The sequence below is a fragment of the Trachymyrmex cornetzi genome, unplaced genomic scaffold (assembly GCF_001594075.2).
Source record: "Trachymyrmex cornetzi isolate Tcor2-1 unplaced genomic scaffold, Tcor1.1 scaffold380, whole genome shotgun sequence".
Lineage (NCBI taxonomy): Eukaryota > Metazoa > Arthropoda > Insecta > Hymenoptera > Formicidae > Trachymyrmex > Trachymyrmex cornetzi.
The window spans coordinates 289,497-306,942 of NW_017298535.1; the positions used below are offsets into that span (position 1 = coordinate 289,497).

General features: G+C 31.7%; 1 protein-coding gene across 3 annotated transcripts in view; it reads right to left on the reverse strand.

Moving 5' to 3' along the window:
* Positions 1–16,357, reverse strand: part of lilli (AF4/FMR2 family member lilliputian) — a 273,330-nt gene extending 256,973 nt beyond the window's left edge. For all 3 annotated transcript variants that reach the window (XM_018511570.1, XM_018511571.1, XM_018511569.1), the window contains exon 1: positions 16,036–16,357. In XM_018511570.1, coding sequence (XP_018367072.1) covers positions 16,036–16,097 — 62 coding nt within the window. In that variant the 5' untranslated portion in view covers positions 16,098–16,357. The remainder of the gene's footprint in view (positions 1–16,035) is intronic.
* Between the last annotated feature and the right edge of the window lie 1,089 nt (positions 16,358–17,446).

The window sequence follows — 17,446 nt, forward strand, 5'->3', positions numbered from 1 at the left end:
CCCCCCACAAAAAAAATTCTTTTTTTAGCTAAACGAAATGAGACCAAAATTATTTTTGCGGATTTTGAGAGCGCATAAATAGCGCATTATATAATTTATTCATTAAGATTTGGTTAAGTGGGGAGGGGGGAGAGGGCCACCTAGGCAGACGTACTATCGGGAAATGAACATCACTTCAAAATAAACACTATTTTTTGCACGATATATTTATATAAGTAATTATATATAATTATGTGATTATAAATGCTTTTGAACAAAATTATTTATGTCTATCTTAATAACGAAATCATTTGTCAAAAAATACTTCAACTAAATACTTGAACAAATAAAAATATTTCGCGATAAAAGCAACTTAATCAACATGCAAAACATGTATTTTATATATTATAATACATATACACAGCTGTTTGGCCGATATTTGTACTCAATTCTTATATTTAATATTATCTTAAGTATATAGTCTTAAGCTGTCACAAACAAATCAGAAGGTCATATTAGAATCTCAAAACATTATTTAAGACAATCTTAAATATAAGAATCGATTATGAATATCAGTCTTAGAATCAGATAATCAATATATGCAAACTTCGAGGAAAGAATTAAAAGTAGGTATTCTTAAAAAATTCGATGGTACGATTATCGCGAGATTGCGTTCTGTTGCTTTTATCAACGAACGATTATCACAAGCTCAAGGTCATATGATCGTCCGCACGAGTTCGACGGCCTCGGCTGGCCGCCGTTTCATTTCTCGAAGAGGATTACTGCACGGTCTCGTTGTTTCGGCGCACTTTGCAACGGAGTCGAAGGAACCGGTGAGTAACTGGCGAAAGCGCCTACACGGCCTTTCTCTTCGACTACGGATTATCGATGGCGCACGAGTGCCTTGCTTTATTCAATCATTGTCAATTCGACGAGGTACGACTAAACGACGTTATTTCCTTCCGTGTTTAGCGTTGCGTAGAAATTATATAAATCAAAATTGAAAGCCGATTGGAAATTAAATAGCGATTTTTATAACCTCGAGTAAGAATTACTCGAATTCCTTTCCGTATAAAAATCAATATTCTCGATTACGATCATCGCATACTTTCTAATCTTAATTTATATATATATATATATAATATAAAATAAAAATTCCAGTATCTTGTCTTTAAAAATGTTAGTGCTTGTTAATTAGACATATCTTGAAATTTCTGTTTAACCTCGAAATGCTATACTTATATTTTTCTTTCTTAACGCTACACTGAATGAAAATTCACCCACATAATTAAAAATGTTTTACTCTATTTTATAAGTTGCAAAAAATAATTGAACTAATATTATTTAATATAAAAAGAAATAAAATTTAATGTTAATCAGTCCTATTAAATGTTATTTAAGCAAAATTTTAATAACAAAACTGTATTAAACTTGAATTAGCACTTGGGTGAAAATTCATCCACAGTAGCATTCTAAAATTAAAAATCATTAAAAAAATTGTTATTACTAAAACAAGTGGAAATAATAGATAAAAATTACACTCGTTTTTATACGAAATACTGTAAAAAAAAAACGCCTTTTAATTTACATAGAAACGTTGATTATCGCGGAAAATTCTGCGGATTAAGGAGATCGATTTTGTTATCAGATAGCACTTTCAGTTTAGTTTCACCGTTGGAAAATTGAATAATTTTTTATTCGCATCTGATTGTAGCTAGAAATTTAATTAACTATTCGGACAACTTGAAAATAATTAACGTATTTAAAAGAATCCTCGGTTGCTCTCCAATTAGCTCGCTCCTACAACTGGCATGCTAACAAATCGAATATATTTTTTCGAAGCAGTTTACGACAAATCAACGTGCACGTATATCACTGTTAGCGCGAGCCCCAGATAAGATTATACATACAAGTTCTTTTTCCTTCCCCTCCCCCATTCGTACATACTTATCAGTCGAAATTGCGTATTCGGCTACCCTGGAAATTTTTAACGGGGATTACTTTGATTAACTTATGACAGAAAAGATAAGAACGACGGTTAAAATCGTTATAGAAAGGTAAATAAAACACTTCCGAGTAACAAGGATTTATACATAGAAAGAATGATTTTGTTGAAGTATCTAAAAATTTAGCAGCAGATTTAAAATAAAAATTTTATTAAACCATCAAAATAATTACACAGGAATCTCAAGCAATGTTGCAAAAATTTTTGATGTTCTAGCAATTAATTATTTTGATGATTCAACAAAATTATTTTCAGATCTGTACATAATAAATTTTTTGATATTTCAGCGAAACATCTTTCCGTGTAAAAAGACAAAAATAAATGTCAGTGTACACAGTGTATGTACACCTTCTTAATGTTAATTAATTAAAGCAATTAACGAAGAAGAAAGAGATCAAACTTGAGAGAAATAAATTGTCGGAGAAACTTCGCGAAGCACTTAAAGAATATTAGCCATTGTTTCAAAGGAAGAACATTTCTTTAAAAAATAATGTTCTAAATTGAACGCGAGGACACGTAAAGTTATAAGACGGTATCTTGTATAATTGTCACGTATGGAGGGAAAATAACTTTAATCTGAGCGTAACCACTCGCTCGGGGAGTCGAAGTTTCGAAGCTATGCCCGAAGCGTGACGATGCGTACGCTCGATAAGCTCGCCCCTATTCGAGGCTAACTCCTAGCCTGACCCAAGCCAGGAAGCAAAAATCTCTTTTTCTCGTGTCGCCCGTTTGCGTTCGTGTCGGAACCAACTCGATCACTTTTGCCCGGGTCTCTCCACCACCCACCGATATAGCGGGCGAAAACGCGTCTGATATCACGCGATAATAAAAAAGAGAAATCAAAGCGCAATTCTTGTGCAATAATTTATAAGTCCCGCGTTCCGCACGCGGGATATATCACGTGTAATATTTTAGCGCCGAGTGCAAAAATTATTGCGTCGTCGCGATACAGATTATATCGCGGACGCAAAATTATATTTTTATTTATTAACCTGAAAATAGTTACCTAATTTTTTTACGTAAACAACTTGTTTCTTTCACCCCAATTAAAAGTTGCTATTATTAATTTTACGTTCCATATTATTGTTTTACAATTTAACGGTATTTAAGATTAATATGTGTGTATATAGATTTATTTTTCATTTATATTATATTTCTCTATAAAAAGGTAAAGAGAAATAAAATAAATAATAGGATTTTTCGGTATCACTAAAGAAAACTACTTGAGCGAACTTTATTTTCTTACTGATGCAGTGTAAAAATTACTCCAAATAAAGCATCTTCTAATCGTGCACACTGAAAACAATTTCGGCTCTTTATAATATTCTGTGCAACTTTTAATTGTTTCAAACTAAATCTAATTAATTTTGTAATTACTATTAAATCAAAACTTTGAAACGAAGAGATGGTCCGTAACATGATTATGATAATGTCAAGATTGAGATTCATAAACATTAAGAGAAGAAAACATAACGTACCCATTTAGGATGTTTACTATAAATAGATGAGTTCTTTTTTCCAGTGGTATTAAATAAGTCTGATATTCAGTTAAAACTGTCACATAATCGACGATGCAGAGATACACGGGAGAGATTAGAGGGCGGAAAATAGGTCAACGTACTAACGGCGTTACTACAGTGTCGGAACCCTGCGGCTACGATAATGAGAAAAGAAACACGGCGCCATCGTCTCCTTCTTGCGCCTCCCTCCCCCCTATCTTTTCACTTCGTTTTCCCCTCTTTCCACGTTTCACGCATGACTAGCACCTGGTATTAAACGCGTAAAGTGGAAAATAACCTAACTGTTTCACAAAACGAATTTATTAAAATATTCTATTTATAGAATATTCTATAAAAGATGACACGTATATCTCGTATACAATTTTTCAAAAACGAAATATCTGTTTCATATATTTTTAGTTCCAAAAAACTAAAAGCGAGAGTAAAACCAATACGAAAAAATGATTTAGCTGCGGAAATATTCAAAAATTTAGATAGATACAAATCTAAAAATATTGTTGAACCATTCAAATAATTACGTAAAAAATTCAAGCACGATGAGCAATATTGCCAAAAGAAGCTGCCTTTAGATCCAACATTAATTACGAACGTATAAAGTCTTAAAAAAACAGACAACACGCGTGTTTGCATACGGTAAATTCAGCGCGCAGTTTCGAAGAAAGAAAATGAATGTGAAAGAAAGATCTGAAAAGGCAGACTATGTTTCTTCGCGGGTATATTCTTAGACTCTCGTATGTCTCGACAGCTGCATAAAAAGGTTCGTTCAAATTATACGCCTCTTAATCTCACTGAATAAAAAAAAAGCACAAGCGTGTACGCGACGCGCGACGCCAAGAAACCGTGCGATTTACGCGAGTGTGCGTCGGGAATCGCGGAGAGGGGGAATCACGCGTAATTTCCTCAAAACTCCGACGTTCGATTATCCACCCCCTAATTTCGTTCAATTACCTTATATCCTCGCAATTTGCCGCGAGTGCGCGAATCGATATCAGTATATACGGCTGCGAGAGTCCGGGGTAGGGAGAAGGGGGGAGGATATTAAATAGAGAAAGTGCCGCAAAGGTCCCCGTCCTCTTGGCGCCCTATCGCCGTGCACGATAATGAGAGCAGAAGGGCGGCGCCAGCATGCACACTCTTTTCCCCGTTCGTTGATTCGCACATCCGCGTTTTCTACCTACCTACCGCCGCCGTACGCCCGACATATTCCGCACGCATGAAATTGAACAAACGCGAAAGCTCGTTAGCCGAGTGCGAGAATGCACTCGCCGCGGACGTCGAGGATTTAATTTCATCGACCGTCATTACGGGATTGAGCGTGGAAAAAGACGCGATACCGTACGCGAAAAATCAGTTCGTTCCGCGATGAGACGGATTTCTCGGAAAAAATTCATGTAATTTACTCCAATTCTCATGAAATGATATTAAGACAAAATATTAATAAATAAATAATAGTTGAGAGTAAAATAAAATTGTAAAGATATAGACACGATAACTATTAACGCATTTATTACTATAAAGAAATTAATTGGAACACGCTTATTTATTTATATTTATGAAATGTGCATACTGAAAATATTCTCTGATAAAAGCAGATTAATTTCCTGCAACAGTTTGCATAATATTCAACCCTGGGCCAAAATATAGAGAGACCAAACACAAACTTTGAAGTCTATTAAAGTGATATTTGGAAAGGGAAATATTATGTTCAAAAATACGCGCTTTCCCTCTCGTGTTTCATAGATGTTTAATTTTGTTTCATATGTTTTTAATTCGTACCTATATTTCCGTTTATTAAAGGAACATAATATATAATCATTTTCTTCTAATTCCCTGAATATAAGAGATCCTCTATAAAATATAAACACCATGAAATTTTATATTCTAAAAATATTAGTATTTTATTTGTTATGTTTTACTTTTTCTTGTACGTTCTATCAATTTACTTAGATAAATTAAAAAATTTTAATTAACTATTATGTACATACGTTTGATATTAGAAAATTGTCCATAATAATATTTGATACTAGAAAATTGTCCAAATAATATCATTAACCCTCCGTCTGCAATCTGGATCTTTTTTGGGACAGGCGAAATTTTCACGCTTTCAAGATTTCAAAATAAATAAAGGAGAATCAAGTTCGATTTTTCTTCCTAAAATATCTTATCAAAAAACTATTTGGTAACGTAACAGAGATATTGAAAAGTATACCTGAATGTTTTCGCATTTTTTTTAAGAAGTGTTTTTTAAGAAGTTTTTACTTAGAACAGTAAAAAAACTTGGACAAAAAGACTCAGATTGTAGACGGAGGAAATAAAAATGTGATTGCAGATACGAGGGTTAATATATCATATTTTCATAGTGCTTTCAATTATTTCATTAAAATCTCTTCTGTTTAAACTAAAGTTTATAAAACACTTGTCAAAAAGTAAAAAAATATAACATATTTATCAGATTTAATTTTTTTCTTGCATAAATAAAATCACTACTATTTATTACTTTTTGCCAAGCTTACCAAGTAAAATATTTCCTGTCGTTTTTTTATTCATGCGTATAAGTTATTCCAATAAATTTCAAATGACTGATCCTACAATTAATATCTATCATATAATACGACGTCAAGCATATTAATAAATATGAGTGTGCGTGCATCCTTGTAAAGATCATAAATCGATTATTGATTACACACATTCGAGAATCGAATATTAATATTAATCTTAATCTATTCTAGCCTGTCCTTCATGACAATAAATCTGTAAAATGTTATATTCATTTAGTTATAAATTAATATATATATATATATACATTTAAATACATTTCAAATTAATCTAACGCAACTTACACAGATTTATTGCCCCAAAAAAAAAGATAATTTAGCACTTATCGACTTGACACGCAGCAGCGAAATACAAACAAACAGTACAAACCGACTGTGTGGAGCAAAATGAAAATGAATGCATCACAGAAATGACCAAAAAATTAACATCAGCAATAAATAATTACCGATCGCGTAAAATAATTTTGCTACTTTCAAAAAAATTCTTTTCTTCAGTGTAAGCTCTATAAAATTCAGTAAATAAAAATCTAATTTGCGTATCAAGCTAAATCATATAAAAAATAAGCGAATAATTACTTCATCGTTGCTCCGTTGATGCTTTCCGAGTCGGCTCCTCCTCTCAGACGTCTTCATTGCACTCCCACAGCACTCGCAAAAACACGGATTAATTACACGTCTGTGCGTGCGCTAATTATATCAGATCGCGCAGCACTTTGTGCAGCACTCCCAACGCTCGACTATAGTCGCACGCGACGCGTATCTTATCTTACAAAAGAAACAGGATCACACGAAAGGTACGATCACCTCGACATCCGCGTCTCGTAAACAGACAAATCTCAAACGGAATAAATTACTGAAAAATCACACGGCGCTCGGGCTTAATACTATGCAATACGACTAATAAAATCGAGTTAACGATTTTAATAAAGTAGCGTTCGACAAATTATTTCGAGATTTAATATCGCACGCGCGATACACTGAAAAGAAATCTGGTAATAGCTAATAAATGTTATTTTGTTTAGCCTAATGGTACAATATTTAAATAATTAAGTAAATATTATATAACTATAATAACAGCAACCATTAACCTCTTGGTAATAATTGGAAAACTAAAATAATATTTATATCTATTTCTATTAATGTAAATTAACTTCAATTTCGATTTAATTTACTCTTTTATCTTTTTCTAATTTTTAGAAGTAGAGAAAGATAAAAAGTAAGTCAAATTGGAATTAAAATTAATCTATACAGTTTGGTTATATTAACTGAACATTTGATTGTAATTATTTCATCAAAGCTTTAACTTTAACTATTATTTCAAGTTTAATTATTATAACCAGATTTTTCTTCAATATACATTTCGAACGTGTAAATTGCGCAGACACGCGTTATTAACAAACAGTTGACGTGTGCCACATTTTTCCGTTACTTGAGAATTACTCGAGCAGACGATTCGCGCGCTGTTCCGACGTTTCAATACGGAAATGATAGGTGAGCTACATTTATACCACTTCGTGGAATGGATCAATTGCACGAGGTACATTCGTCTCAATGAACAAACATTATCTTGATAAGACTTATGAGTCGAGAGAGGAGAACGCGAAAAAGTTGATCAATCCAATCATCATTGAGTTCAAGAAATAATTGCGTTTGATAATGAGATATGTTATTATCATCATGATATAAGCGTCCATTCGGCAACATTGTCGCTACAATACAGTTGAAAAATTTGTGTTTAATTTTACACATTTCACGCGTTCCAAACGATCCATTCAAATCTTTGTGTTAATTTAACACAATTAAGATAAATAGATCAGAAAGTAACACAAATGTTACGTAAAAAGTTAACACAAAAACGTAACATTGACACAATTAAACAACCATATTTCTTCATTAAAAATTAAAATTAATATTTATAATAGTTTTTATATCATTTGTTCACTTATACTCATAAATGATGTCATTTTACCTCTAAGAAATGTTGAATATCAATTTAACACAAAATATTCAAATAATACAATCACATTATATTTAAATCAACACTCAAATATACTAAAAATTCGACGCAAAATTTTAACAAGAACTTGAGTGAACCGTTTCTAATACAAATACAAAACATTTCTTTACTGTATACGTTTATGAATATGTTTCATATAATATTATATAATAGAGATTAATTGCAGAATCAATAATTTTAAATTTATTGACATAATTTATTGAAGTAAATAATATTTTCAATATTGTGTGTGTTTATTGAAATAAGCATAGAATAACTAATGCCTCCGCGCGTACGCTCATATTTATCTACAATGAGAGCAAAAAGTATTCGTAAAGGAAATTTTTTATAAAAAGTCTTATTTGTAAAAAATAAACATTAATTAGCAATTTTATACAATGAACACATTCTGTTCTAACATATACAAATGAGCTTCACATGTATTTCTGATATTATAAGCTAAATTTCTCGATTATACGAATACTTTTTAAGTATCCAAACAATGGAACTTTTAATTTTCGCTTATTTTTCAGATAATATATTTTCTATAATTAATACACATCTTTTTGGTATATATAATTTTAAGAAACATACAGTCTATTTTATACTTTATGAATAAATTGTTAATTACCTAGCAAGAAATGATCATCAATTAAACGTCGAATCGACGTCGAATTGGTGTTGAAATCATCGTATCGATATTGATTCGATATCAATTCGATAACTCATTTCTCGCTGGATAATATTAAATTTTTAAAATTGAAGTTTTTTTTTTAAAATATTTTCTTTGTACAAATACTTTTTGTACTCACTGTATACGTTTGATGTCGTATTATATGATAGATATTAATTGAAGAATCAGTCATTTAAATTTTATTGAAATAACTTGTAAGCATGAATAAAAAACAACAGGAAGTATATCGCTCCTTGTTGCTCTCATGTTTCAAAGGGGTTATGCATGATAATGCATCGTCACGCGGCTCGCCCCACCATCTGCTCGCTTACCACAGCTCAAATCACACAAAAACATCAAGGTAACCGCGTAATATAAACAATAGGCTTTAACGTCGTGCCGAGTCTCTTACCAGCCAAACACAGCCGTTACGAAATAATTGATGTGTGGTAACGAGAGGTACATGGATTTACTTGGTTCCTCGAACGTACCATTATCAACAGACGTTGCGCTTCATATTATGAATTCGCTAACTGCAAAGTGATTAATTCCGCTCGAAATTTGGAAAACTAATGGAGATATCGTTACGTAAATCTTGGCTCGACAAACGTGCTGTAATTTGATTCGTAAGTATACAGTGAACACAAAAAGTATTAATACAGGTTAGATATGAAAAAAATTTTATTTTTAAAAAATAAATATTAATTACTTATCTAACGTGTGATACTATTTTGTTCTACGTAAACAAACAAGCTTCACAAAAATAACCATGGCATGTTCAAATCGAGATTGTAGAAGCTCTGGACTGTACGAATACTTTTGTACGTCTAAATAATAAGTTTTTAATTTTAAGATAATGTATTTTAATGCATTATTACATTTTTTTAGGAAAAATAATTTTGAAAAATATGCAATTTATTTTATTCTTTATTAATAGATTACAATTAACATTTACTTTCTAAAAATAGTTATTAAAAAATGTCTTCTGTATGAACATTATTTTTGCACTCACTGTATATAAACATATATATATATATATATATATATATATATGCATACATATTATATATATATAATTAATATAATATATATGTAAATGTATTATCATTAACTTTTAACAGCTACGCAAATTATGTAATTCTTTATATGATAAAATTTAGATGTTTAATTAATTAGTCCACTTAAACAAATATGATCAGTATTCATTTATAGATTAGAATATACTTTTTAAACGCAAAAGAATTTATATAAGTTTTGATGTATTATATAATTTATTTTTATCATTTTTCCTAATTTCAAAAGAAGGAACTTTTGTATAGAAACAAACCTTACATTGATTCTCTCTAAATACAATTAGATAAACATTATTATTTCTTGAAATGTCGCGATTGCGACAATCATCAGAAGACAACAAATGATAACGTCAAAGATTATTAGTAAAATTAATTATCTCCAATAACTGTGAGTCATAAACATGTCGGCAGTTATTTATCGAAAAGTAAATATTTATCACCATTTTTGCATTTAAAATAGAAGCGATATGAAATGGATATTATAAATTAATTGCTTTATTATGATATTTATGGGAAATAAATATTTCCCTAACGATGCTTAGAATCAAGTATATTCACATCGCACTTTAAATTTATCGCCTGTTAAAATATAATTTTTCCATTATTATGACTTCTATCTTTTCCGATAAAAAAAATGTGTAATCAAATATAAATCGAATAATTCAAATGAAAAGCTGTCATGTATGAACTATATTTATAAGTAGTATTTCATGTATTTTAAATATTGATAATATATTGTAATATAAATAAAGTCACAGACATAATGAAAATAATAGCCTGTTAAATGGAATTTATTTTAGAGATATTATTTCCATATATCTATATACAAAATGCATAATTCTTTTCGGGTGCAACTGACATAAATGCAGAATCCATATGCGCTTAATTATAAAAAATTAATTATATTATAAGCAATTATAAATTACAAACAATCACTTTTAATTAATTCCTTATCATTAAGCACATATAAAATTTATGTTCATAAGCAATTGCTTATAAATCACGTACTTCTTATCATGAAATTTGTATTTATATGACGTCTTCATACTCGAAAAAGAATCGAGCACTTTCAATATAAATATGGAAACGGTATCTAAAGTATATTCTACTTAAAAAATCGATTATTTTTATCACGGTTAGGTGAGTACTTACTAATTTATTTATGGATTAAATTATCATTACTTTATTAGCATACATTGAAAAAAAATTGTTAAATTGTTGGATATAAACAGTCTTTTTCAATCATCACCTTCTTTAAATTATCTTTTTAATACTATTGCAACAAAATATTTCATTTTAATACTTCAAAATGTGCGAAGAGCGTATATATATATATAACATTCAATTAATGTTTTTAGCAGAACAATAGGTTATTTCAATTTTCAACAATAACCTTGTTAACCAAATGCGTTTCTATTATCGAACATTAGAATAAAATTTACAAAAATAATCAGTAATTAAATTAGCCCGAAAATGGCAGAAATACGTGAATAATAATTCTTTTGGAACAATACAAAAAAACATGGAAATATATCGTAAACTATATCGTAAAATATATCAAAAATTGCATAGCGCATTGTATATAGAAAATAATTATCAATCGTAATTAATTAACATTGCGATTTCGATCAACATTTAACCGATTGTGCCGCGAAAAATCGATTCACGTCGTGCTTAAGCGAGAGTCGTCTCGAACTTCTTTCGAAGCGAAACGATGATCGCACGATGGTGAAAGGAATTCCACGCCTGCAATTCTTATTGACAGGACGTCACTCGAAACGGTTCTTTCGGCGGAATCGCGAATAGAACTCTTTCGAACTTGCCTCGTTATTGAGTTATTATTGTCATCGGCCGGATTTGTTCAAGCCAACTTTCTCTTCGTTTTGCCATGACAATTTGAAGATTCAATACAATTTAACTTACTCAATATTAGAAAAGTTAAAAGCCCGTCGGACAAAAATCTTTATATACTGACTTCATTAAATCTAAATATTTAAATCTCTGTAATACCATTTAATATTTACGGTAACATCATTATATATCAATTCAGATTAAATTAGTTAAATTAATTATCGAAAGCATTTGATAACTGTTCTCACCCATAATCATATGAGAATAATTTAACACGATATAATTATCAAATCTATTAATATTAAACGGAACCACTATAAAATTGGGATTGAACGGTTTTTTTTACAGCAGCGAAAAATACTTTGTCCAGAATATTTTTCTAATCGACTTAAAACCTAATGCACGTAAATAGACTCAGCTGTATGTCATATATATGCCCAGGGTCAACGGGAAACATATGGTACCTATGGTTGTAAATTAGTCTGCCATGGTGATATTCCAGTGTGAATTTCCAACATGGAGGCGTGCAAACAGCAAAATTATTATTCCAGCAGCTGCATGGTTGTTAATTACGTTTACATTGAATATAAGTCACCGCGTAAGCCTCCATGTTATTTTGCGAAATTCGAGGACAATTGTGACGGCGTTACGTGAGTATTGTTTCAAGTGTTGGTTGATACTGCGTTCACATCGTTGCGAGTATCTCGTCGTTAACAACGAAGTTGAACTGACGCACGAAATGTATGTACTTATTTGTGAACCTGACACTCGGAGATACCGCATCATGAGCTTTACGAGACGATTCATTGAGTCACGAAACATTTTGCATCACTTGTATGGAGCATTAGACTACGTATGTACGTACATGAAAGTATCTACACGCGTTATCGACAAAAGAATTACAGTCAAAAAAGAATGAAAAAAACATCAAAGTTGATGTTTTTCTTAAATAACATATCGATAATACGAAAATAAATTTTCCTTATGCACTCTAAATTTAATTTAACTCTCCGTTTGCAATCATTTTTTTATTCGCCTTCATCTGCAATCTGAATCTTTTTTATCCAGCCCAATTTTTTACTTTTCTATAGTTTTCCAAAAAAGAAAAATTCAGAGTTTCTTTTCAATATCTTTATTATATTCTCAAATAGATATTACAAGATATTCTAGATACCTATTTTTAGAGGAGAACGGAGGAGAAACTCCACTCTCCATTACTTCAGAGAAATTTAAGAGTGAAATTTTGCTTGTGTCAAAAAAAGACCCAAATTGCAGACTGAGAGTTAATGTTCCATTATTTAAATTATTTATTATTATTATTATTATCTTTTAATTCTTTAATTAGCTTTCATTTTATATTATATTTTATATTTTTATGTTCTGCTATATTTTGGTAATCGATTGTTAAATTGGTTACCTCTTTTGCTACGTTTCTTTCTGCTTTATAAATGCACGATGTTCACCGCGATTTTTCACATTTGAGAGATAATAAATTAAAGGCTGTATGTGTGCGTGCTCGACCGTTGCATCGAGGTTGCGCACACGAGTTGCACACTTGTGAGAAATGCGTGCGTAAACTAGGCACAAGTTGGATATCGACACGAACTGCCCTTCGTTCACTATTTTGCATTTAACAGGGCCGTGCCAAGGACAACAGTTGCAAATTCACCAACATAACGCGATGTCGTGCATCGCGTCGATCGAGGTCGTCATTTTTAAGAATCGTATACCGAAATATTTGACGAAACTGCAAATGCTAAATATATCAAAATCCAAAACTGTCGTTACGAGTAACGGATTTAAATTTAACATCGCTCTTTTACTTAATAGGGAGTTTTTGCAATACCATTTATCCAAATACGGTGAACGTTAAGGTCAGGTTATCTTTTTCTTAACAACTACTTAAGAAAAGGATAACGTAATTTTAGTGTTCACCGTATCTGAATTCACATTATTGCAAAAACTCTATATTATTTCAATTTAATTTACTGTCGCTCTCTTTATGCTATCTCTGTGACGTAGGCACAGAGACAAAAAATGGTTTACCTTTCACAGAATAGTAAATCTTAAGAAAACACTCCTCCCTTGTAAAGTAAGGTCCCTAAAGTTACAGCTTATTTAGTTTGCATGCATTTCGGTTTATCAATGATCATTGTTATCGACGTTCTTTGAAAAATCGATAAGAAAAAGTTAGTTGTTATGTACTCATCGATTTATACCACTCTCTTTTGTAGATTATGAAATCTCACAGCGCAAAATTATTATAATATATAACATGGTGATAAGGAAATGTATAAGATATATTTTTAGGTGAAATATAAAAAATAATATAAAACATTTTGATGAAGAAATGTGGATATTTCAGATAAAATCAGATAAAATAACATTTAGATAATAGTATAAATAATATTTAAAAATATATATTAAAATACTAAATATATTATTGAACATTGTGATAAAGAGAAATATGGATACTTTCAGGTAAAATACACTGAAAAATATTTACTAAATCTTAATACATATTTCTTTGAATTATAGTACTAAATATAAACATTTACTTACAATAAATAAATTTTTACTTACTAAAAAAATGTAAATTAAATTAAATTAATTTTGTAATCAAATAAATAATATATTTATATTTAGTGAATATTTGCTTAAAACTCTTTAAACAAATATTTATTAAAATTTTGCATTTTTTTCAGTGTAATAAAAATATTATTAAACATTGTAATAAAGAGATTTAGATACTTTCAGTAAAATGTTAAAAATGTTATAGAATATCGTAATAATGAGATGTTCTCAGAAGTAAATATTTTCTAGTTAAATATTAAAAATTTCAATAGACGTATGTAAATACACTAACATTTCACATCGCGTTCTCGTTTAACATCTATCTAGCGTAGCTTTTTATCTTCTACCTCAAATTTTACAGACGTTATATACATTCCGTATATAAATAAAGGTGTCCACTGTTAAATCTATAGTGTCAAATTTAACCTAATTTAAGTCGCCACTGCCCCTACCAAATATATCGTTATTTTATACTAAAACAATGATTAAATTTGACACTATACAGTATCAATTTGACACACAAATTGACACTATTTTATAATGTTTAACAATATATTTATAGGAGTAGTGGTGAATTAAATTAATTTAAATTTTTCCACTATATATATATATTTAACAGTTGATGTATTAGATAGTCGCACTAAACGTTATTTGCACTGAGAATGCTGACCGTTAGTTTGTTAATTAAACAGACTATACGGCACATCTATATGGGGGGAATGTGCTTTTCACTCTGCGAGAAGCAACTCTCTCGCTCTCTCTTTCTCAGCGCTTCTCTTTATGCACATTTTAAATAGAAAATAATAGGATGTATCTTGCACTCTTCCGCTTCGAAAATATATGAAAATAAGAAGATATCACAGGATGTATCAACGACCATAAAATTAAACAGCTACTAATGAATTTGATTAATTAACATTTTAAGCGCGATAAATGGTATTATCATGATTTTCTATATTACTTCGCTAATTAAGAAAAACTAATTATAAAAATTGAGAATTAATAATGAAACTTGGATCTATATATGCATATAACAATGACTTAAAATTATTGATATTTTTTTTATTTAACCATTCATTGTATTATAGATATTATCTAACATATTTTCGAGATTATTTAAAAAGTAAATAAAATTCTAAATTAAAATTTATATATACAGATTCATCAACCAAATCAAAATTTCAAGATTTTTACATATCATTAAACATATCAATTTTTTTACAGGCTCAATAACAAATTACGTTGTTACCTAAATAATGATTTCATAAACACACTTTCAACCAAACTTTGTGCGTTACCCTATATAATGTAAATCTTCTCTATCAAGAAATTTCAAAAAAATTCCTGATTCTTGATGACGATGGCTACTTTCTAAAAGTTACGACAGATAATATCGAGACTCGCCGAGTTTAAGAAAATTCTAAAGTCATCTGTTTTACCGATCAATATAGGACTTACACATATACGATTTACGTGTCATTGACACGTGTCGCTACGCGATTAATTCTAAGAACTCAACATTGTTCATGACCAATATTGTAATACGTACAAAGTACAAAACTTTCATATAAAGCAAATATTATTACGAGTCGACGCCAGAAGCCGATGACAAAATTGCATTTTCCAACTTTCTTCGTTTTGGCACAAAATCAACCAGTTTGGATTATATTACTGTTTATACTTTAATTGTGGAAAAGGATTTCTATATATATATATATATAAATAATTGATAAAACACACAGACGACTTTAGGATCCCCTCAAAGTGTCACGATCGATCTCGATCGAGGAATTAAAGACTGTGACTCACCTCGATAAGGTGCCCTTGAGCAGAGGATTCCTGTCGTCATAATATCCACCGGACGAAGGCATCTTCAAGTAATCCAAACAACGGGCACGTGGCACTGGTCACTAACACTACGGCACTGCATCACTTTACATTAATTGTACGCGCGATCTGATCCCACTGCGTTAACTCTCTCCATTCACCACCGATCGTCTACTACCGGTATATCCCAGACGACGGTTTACCTTGACGATTGTTACACGCGCGACACATCGTCCCAGGTGACAATGACAACAACAGGCCACGACGACAACGACGACAAGGATGAAGACAAACGCGACGCGTATGATCGACTCACCAACGACTCTGTGGAGAAATCAATTCTCCCGAACGGAAAAACACGCGGAAAGTCTTGAGAAATACTCCAAACCAGGACAGTCTTCTTCCTTCGACACGGTATCTTATCTTTCCTCTTACTCTTCCACTTCGTATCGTACTCCGCCTTCTTTCCTTATCGTCTTCTCGCTGCAACAACCTTTCTCCTGATTGTCTCCTAGTATCGACGTACATAAATCTTTCCTCACGAGTCCTCTGCTGCTTTTCCCTTTTCTCAATAATTTAACTATAATTTAACATTCCAGCGGACCTCGCCAAATTGTTTTCCCGCGATTGTCATGAATTTCGCGCTTCTGTCCCTTCAATCTTTTCGCTCGAAGTCTGTCAGATCTCGCGCAAACTACCGTCCCGCGGTTGGTCTCGATCTGTTATTTATTCCTGCACTATAATTAAACTATACAAACTTTTTTTTTCTATTCCTGGCTTTCGCCAAGTACCAAATATATATCTATTTCACTTTAAGTAGGAGAGCGTGTGAGAAATATACGGATAGATGAGTGAGGTAAGAACAATATTTGTAAACCAAAGGTCTGTTCGCGTTGCTTGCACTTTTTGCACTCAGTTTTTGCCTGTACGCTCTTTCCCTTTTCAACATTCAAATATATATTTACTTCACTTTAAGTGCAAAATTTTTAACGATTTCAGGTAATTTCAAGCAACGCGAACAAACCTCAAGTCCCCTTCTTGGTTTCGCAAGAGAGAATAAAATCCAATTCCGTTTGACTATAAGTTCGAAAAGTAGACACTAATTCAACAGACCTCTTTCACTCGGCGCCAATCGCGAACGCCAGCGCGACGATTGATGCGCGCGCGCGCGCCCGCGCGCGAGAGTGTAGCACTTCCAACGGACGGCGCGGTCGTAAACAAACTCGACGGCGAAGGACACTCGGCGCGCGCGAACACGATTCGGCACTCCGATAACCCGATCGCGCCGCGCGACGAGAAGGTTCCAAGAAACCAGGCGACGTTCGCCACCGGTTGACTGATCGACTGCGCGAGCACGCGTGCGCGAACGCCACGGGGTCTCTCTCTCCCTCCC